This window comes from Entelurus aequoreus, linkage group LG16, assembly GCF_033978785.1.
Source record: "Entelurus aequoreus isolate RoL-2023_Sb linkage group LG16, RoL_Eaeq_v1.1, whole genome shotgun sequence".
NCBI lineage: Eukaryota > Metazoa > Chordata > Actinopteri > Syngnathiformes > Syngnathidae > Entelurus > Entelurus aequoreus.
The window spans coordinates 32269710-32276793 of record NC_084746.1 but is presented as its reverse complement, the minus strand read 5'-3'; the positions used below and the strand labels follow the sequence as shown (position 1 = coordinate 32276793).

The 7084-nt window shown below is 41.9% G+C and overlaps 1 protein-coding gene across 2 annotated transcripts in view; it reads left to right on the top strand.

The window, feature by feature from the left end:
• The first annotated feature begins 237 nt into the window (after positions 1–237).
• The window catches only part of LOC133630850 (oxysterol-binding protein-related protein 1-like), a 63978-nt gene continuing 57131 nt past the window's right edge, over positions 238–7084 (top strand). The window contains exons 1-4 of one of the 2 annotated variants that reach the window (XM_062022656.1): positions 238–478; positions 559–694; positions 779–864; positions 932–1006. In XM_062022656.1, the coding sequence (XP_061878640.1) occupies positions 440–478; positions 559–694; positions 779–864; positions 932–1006 (336 nt within the window). In that variant the 5' untranslated portion in view covers positions 238–439. The remainder of the gene's footprint in view (positions 479–558; positions 695–778; positions 865–931; positions 1007–7084) is intronic. The other variant, XM_062022655.1, reaches the window with a different exon arrangement.

Here is a 7084-nt window from a genome sequence, read left to right as displayed (position 1 = left end):
GCGTCTCACAATGAGAGCGTAATTACGTCACATCCTGTGTACGTACCGTAAACATATAGAACATACAGCACAACACAATAGGTACCGTAATGCAATGAGTAAGGGCGCAATCCAAACACAACATTTAACACATTGTACTTTATTTTGTAATGTAATGTATTTGTATCATTATTGGCGCCGGGTCCTTTCTTTGGGGCTCGCAAACCCTGCGGGTCCGCCCCTGCACGGTGTCACGTGACTGCTGCCAACAGCTGTCATCAGATTGCAGCGTTTAAATTGGGCTTCCTCCTCTAAACTTAGAACATCTCTTTAAAAGGGGAGAACGTCAACATAATTTGTTCACTACTTTCACTTGTAAGTCCTAATGTTGTGATTTTTATTCGTACTGTGGTTTGCTATTGCTAGTTTGCGAACACACACCTGCTAATAATCGCCGAGCATGTCGCTTCACGAGGCTCCCGCCCTCCTCTTTTTGAAAGTTTGTACTCTTTTTGTTCTCTTGGTGGTTTGTTAATTCATTTGTATCACTGTTGGTTGAATTGAATTATTTGACGCCAGTCCTCTCAGGAACTGCGGGGCATGGAGGAGCAGCAGCAACTCCTCGAATGGGCGAAAGACGGCAGTCGCTCCCCTGTCCGTAGGCTTCTTCAGTCGAGAGTCGAACAAAACACTTCTCTCAACCTAAACTGTCGATGTAAGATAAACACTACGAAATTATCACAACTCGTCCCGGATGCTTGTAAAGTGACAGAACAACGTTCATTTGTGTGGCTCCAAGCAAAGTCCAAAAACTACGCGGGATGGACGCCTCTCCACGTGGCGTGTTACCATGGAAACACGGATGTTGTGGAGGAATTATTAAAGGTGAGGCAACCTTCCTTTTTATTTATATTTTTGGTTCATTATATTTGATACCGCTGTGTATTTGCAGGCAGGTGCTGATGTGAATGTGCAGGACAACATGGGTGATACACCTCTACATAAAGCATCCCACACAGGAAGAAAGGTAAACAAAAATGCATTGCTGCTGTCATTTACTTCTTTGTAACCTTAACCGTATTACGTGATGTCCGAATATACAGTACAGGCCAAAAATTTGGACACCTTCTCATTCAATGTGTTTTCTTTATTTTCATGACTATTTACATTGTAGATTGCCACTGAAGGCATCAAAACAATGAATGAACATGTGGACTTATGTACTCAAAGGCCTACTGAAACCCACTACTACCGACCACGCAGTCTGATAGTTTATATATCAATGAGGAAATCTTAACATTGCAACACATGCCAATACGGCCGGGTTAACTTATAAAGTGCAATTTTAAATTTCCCGGCAAACTTCCGGCTGAAAACGTTTCGATATGATGACGTTTGCGCATGACGTCAACGGTCGAAACGGAAGTATTCGGAGCCCATTGAATCCAATACAAAAAGCTCTGTTTTCATCTCAAAATTCCACAGTATTCTGGACATCTGTGTTGGTGAATCTTTTGCAATTTGTTTAATGAACAATGGAGACGGCAAAGAAGAAAGTTGTAGGTGGGATCGGTGTATTAGCGGCGGACTACAGCAACACAACCAGGGGGACTTTGAGAAGGATAGCAGACGCGCTAGCCGCCGACCTCACCTTGACTTCCTCTGTCTCCGGGCCGCCGACCGCATCAGTGATCGGGTGAAGTCCTTCGTCGTACCGTCGATCGCTGGAACGCAGGTGAGCACGGGTCGTGATGAGCAGATGAGAGCTGGCGTAGGTGCAGAGCTAATGTTTTTAGCATAGCTCTGTCGAGGTTCCGTAGCTAAGTTAGCTTCAATGGCGTCGTTAGCAACAGCATTGCTACGCTTCGCCAAGCTGGAAAGCATTAACCGTGTAGTTACATGTCCAGAGTTTGGTAGTATTGTTGATCTTCTGTCTATCCTTCCAGTCAGGGACTTATTTATTTTGTTTCTATATGCAGTTAAGCCCGATGCTATCACGTTAGCTCAGTAGCTAAAGTGCTTCACCGATGTATTGTCGTGGAGATAAAAGTCACTGTGAATGTCCATTTCGCGTTCTCGACTCTCATTTTCAAGAGGATATAGTATCTGAGGTGGTTTAAAATACAAATCCGTGATCCACAATAGAAAAAGGAGAGAGTATGGAATCCAATGAGCCCTTGTACCTAAGTTACGGTCAGAGCGAAAAAAGATACGTTCTGCACTGCACGCTAGTCCTTCACTTTCACGTACCCCATCCTCGAATCTTTCATCCTCGCTCAAATTAATGGGGTAATCGTCGCTTTCTCGGTCCGAATCTCTCTCGCTGCTGGTGTAAACAATAGGAAAATGTGAGCAGCCCTTCCTCCGGTGTCGTCACGCTACTTCCGGTAGGGGCAAGGCTTTTTTTTTTATCAGAGACCAAAAGTTGCGAACTTTATCATCGTCGTTCTATACTAAATCCTTTCAGCAAAAATATGGCAATATCGCGAAATGATCAAGTATGACACATAGAATGGATCTGCTATCCCCGTTTAAATAAAAAAAATTAATTTCCGTAGGCCTTTAACAAAAAAAGGTGAAATAACTAAAAGCATGTTTAATATTCTAGTCTCTTCAAAATAGCCACCCTTTGCTCTGATTACTGCATTGCACATTCTTGGCATTCTCTCGATGAGCTTCAAGAGGGAGTCACCTGAAATGTTTTTCACTTCACAGGTGTGCTTGAAGTAGGGCTGGGCGATATATCGATATACTCGATATATCGCGGGTTTGTCTCTGTGCGATATAGAAAATCAATCAATCAATCAATCAATGTTTATTTATATAGCCCTAAATCACAAGTGTCTCAAAGGGCTGTACAAGCCAAAATGACTATATCGTGATATTCGAGTATACGTTCTTATGCAGTTGCTTTTAGCTGCGGGCGTTACACTGCATGCGTTTCCCACTCTTTCTTGTCTCTCCTTCTCACAGAGACTTAAAACAAGCGCACCTTCTTACATACGTCACGCGTGCAACGTCACACGCTGCCGCGGAGCAGAGAGGTAGCGACATGGTAACGTTAGCTGTGATTTTAATGGTGCGGTGTGGGTGGTAATACGAGAGAGAGAAGGTGCAAATCTGGTAACAAATGAAGGAAAAATTAATTCCCAAGAAAAACAGCACAGAGTCCATCGTCTGGCGGTGGTTTGGCTTCAAGCGGGAAGATGTTGAACAATTATGCGGCAAAAGCGTTGCTACAAGAGGTAGCACCACTGCTAATGTAGCATCATTTGAAAAGTCACTCGCTGGAAAATGAAGAGTGCTTGAAACTCCAAATGTCAACATCTCCGTTCAGTGCCACACCAACAAAATGCCAAAGCAACTATTTCCAGATCAACACCGCATGAAAAAAATTGTCAACAGAAGGAGATAACATCCGCAGGAACTTACCACATAGCGAAGGACATACACTATTTGTTTTCCTATTATGCAGCTAATTTTTATTTGACAGTTATTGAAATATCTTGTGTGACATCATGCACAAAAGTGCACTTTATTTGTTTTAAACTATTGTAGTGGCGTTCTGTACAAAAAGTGCACTTTAATTTAGTGTTTTGATATGTCATCTTAGTGACATCATGCACTAAAGTGCACTCATAGCTTGTTTTAAAATGTCTCTAAACAATCTTGCACTTTGTTTTGGAAATGACATGAATGTTTGTGCCACTGCTTAATAACTGTTTAATAAATACAGTTTTGGTAAATTGACTTAGTTGTGATTTCCCTCTCTGCATGAAAATTTAAAATAAGCATATATTAATGAAGTATGAACAAGAATGTTTAATGTAGACACATACAGGTAGAATCATCATACTGGTGTGATTATGTGCATCAAGTGTTCATTCAAAGCTAAGGCAAAATATTGAGATATATATCTTGTATCGTGACATGGCCTAAAAATATCGAGATATTAATAAAAGGCCATATCACCCAGCCCTAGCTTGAAGCTAATCGAGAGAATGTCAAGAGTGTGCAGAGCAGTAATCCGTGCAAAAGGTGGCTTTTTTGAAGAAACTAGAATATAGAACATGTGTTCAGTTATTTCACCTTTTTTTGTTAAGTACATAACTCCACATGTGTTCATTTATAGTTTTGATGCCTTCAGTGACAATCTACAATGTAAATAGTCATGAAAATAAAGAAAACGCATTGAATGAGAAGGTGTGTCCAAACTTTTGGCCTGTACTGTATGTGTGTGTGTGTGTATATATATATATATATATATATATATATATATATATATATATCTCACTATTCTGTGCACACTAAATCCAGAAACTGGAAATGACGCAACACTGCATAAATCGTTAGCCAAAGGAGTATACCCTTGTAAACATATTAATAATAATTAAATGTAATACATTTAGAATATATAATAATTGTCCGGTTCAAACACTGATGACATCTATTAAACAAGACAAAAGGCAAGGAATCAAACAGAGACAGAATTCAATTTGGACTCAATATTGAGGAGATAACGTGTCGACACTGTAACCTCTACAGCAGACCTGGGCATTGTACGGCCCGCGGGCCGCATCCGGCCCTTTGCGCATCCCTGTCCGGCCCGCGTGAGGCCAATCATAAATTACAAAATAAATTTAAAAAAGTATCTATGTCGAGTGTGCAATACAACAGTGCTGCTTTTGTTTTGAAAAGCGTTATTTGTATTACTTCCGTGTGGACGTATGCGCGTGTGCGATTGTGAGTGAATTGAACGGCGCAATTACAAATTACAAAATAAAGTTTAAAAAACATCTATGTCGTGCGCGCAATACAACTGTGCTGCTTTTATTTTGAAATGTGTTATTTATGCCGTATGTCCGGAGGGAACCTGTGAGGGAAGGTGCATAGAGACAAGTGATGAGACGCTAAAAAAAGAAAAGTTGATGAGGAATGGCGTGTTTCCAACAAGAGATGGACTGCCAAGTATTTCTTTACATAAATTAATGGTAAAGCCGTGTGCTTAATGTGTGGTACACAGGTTGCTGTGTTTAAATATCATTTTAATCGCCACTACACGAAGAAACACGAGGGAAAATACCGGGATGTGTCTGATGAAGCGCGCGCAAGGGAGGCTGATGCGTTGATGGTAAAACTGCAAACCCAACAAGGACTTTGTGCCATATTTCACACCCCCAGAGATGCAGCCGTCAGGACAAGTTTCGTCATTTCTCACAAAAGCGCCAGAAAAAGTAAGGCGTTTTCTGACGGAGAGTTTATTAAGGAGTGCTTATTGGACTTTGTTGCGCTGATAATGCCCGGAGACAGGACTGTTTTTCGCTAACTTTGGATGAGAGCTCTGATGCAGTCAATTAAAGAGACAACCACAGGTAATGACTTGTTCACAGAGGTAAATGCGTGTTGGGACAAGCTGGCAGGTGTGACAATCCAATCCACTTTATTTATATAGCACATTTAAACAACAAAATGTTTCCAAAGTGCTGCACAACAATATTACAAACAATATTCAAATATTATCCTTAGCTCCACCAATGACTGAATAAAAAGAAAAAAACAATTACATATAAAACCAATATAAAAAACAATATAGAATAGATATGATTAAAAACTATTTTTAACAACAGATGGTTGTCCAAATCTGATGGGGAAAATGTTGGATAATGCAGGATAAAGTGACCTTAAAAAGCAATCTGCTTTTGTATAAAGTTAAGTTAGGTTAAATGAAATTATTATTATTATTATTATTATTAATTATTATCATCATTATTATTTATCTTATGGTATATCAAAAATAATATTGAGCAAAATTTAATTGAAATATTGTCGTGTGGCCCTCCAGCAGTGCTCGGGTTGCTTATGCGGCCCCCGGTGAAAATTAATTGCCCACCCCTGCTCTACAGTGTCACCCACGCTCTGACGAAAAAGGTATTCGTCTCCCCTCACCTCCCAGGGGGTGAACAAGGGGATGGGTCAAATGCAGAGGACACATTTCACCACACCTAGTGTGTGTGTGTGACAATCATTGGTACTTTAACTTTTAACTTAACTAACTTTAAGTGCTTTGACACTATTCCACATTCACACACACGTTCACACACTGATGGCGGGAGCTGCCATGCAAGGCCCTAACCACGACCCATCAGGAGGAAAGGTGAAGTGTCTTGCTCAAGGGCACAATGGACGTGACTAGGATTGTGGAAGCCGGGGATCGAACTCGGAACCCTCAGGTTGCTGGCACGGCCGCTCTATCAACCTAGCCGCGCCGTCTAAAATTAATGGTGAGGTCCTCAAAGATTCCCACCTTTTAGTGCCCTCTACTGAATTTATATCTGCAATAGATAGTGCCATCAAATCACTTTCTGTTTAAGTTAACTTGAAAAAAAATACAATTATTTACAATTTAATGTAGAGAGAAGAAGCTAATATGCAAGGGTGCGAATTACAAACCTAATTTGTTGCAAAAAACCCAAAGAAAAATGTAATTGCAAAAAAGTAATCCATTCATGCTTGCTAAATTTAAACTGTCATGAGGTATGCAAAGGTGGGACCTCCCATCCATCCATCTTCCTCCGCTTATCCAAGGTCGGGTCGCGGGGGCAGCAGCCTAAGCAGGGAAGCCCAGACTTCCCTCTCCCCAGCCACTTCGTCCAGCTCTTCCCGGGGAATCCCGAGGCGTTCCCAGGCCAGCCGGAAGACATAGTCTTCCCAACGTGTCCTGGGTCTTCCCCGTGGCCTCCTACCGGTAGGATGTGCCTGAACCACCTCATCTGGCTCCTCTTGATGTGGAGGAGCAGCGGCTTTACTTTGAGCTTCTCACCATATCTCTAAGGGAGAGCCCCGCCACCCAGCGGAGGAAACTCATTTCGGCCGCTTGTACCCGTGATCTTGTCCTTTCGGTCATAACCCAAAGCTCATGACCATAGGTGAGGATGGGAACGTAGATCGACCGGTAAATTGAGAGCTTTGCCTTCAGGCTCAGCTCCTTCTTCACCACAACGGATCGGTACAGCGTCCGCATTACTGAAGACGTTGCACCGATCCGCCTGTCGATCTCACGATCCACTCTTCCCTCACTCGTGAACAAGACTCCGAGGTACTTGAA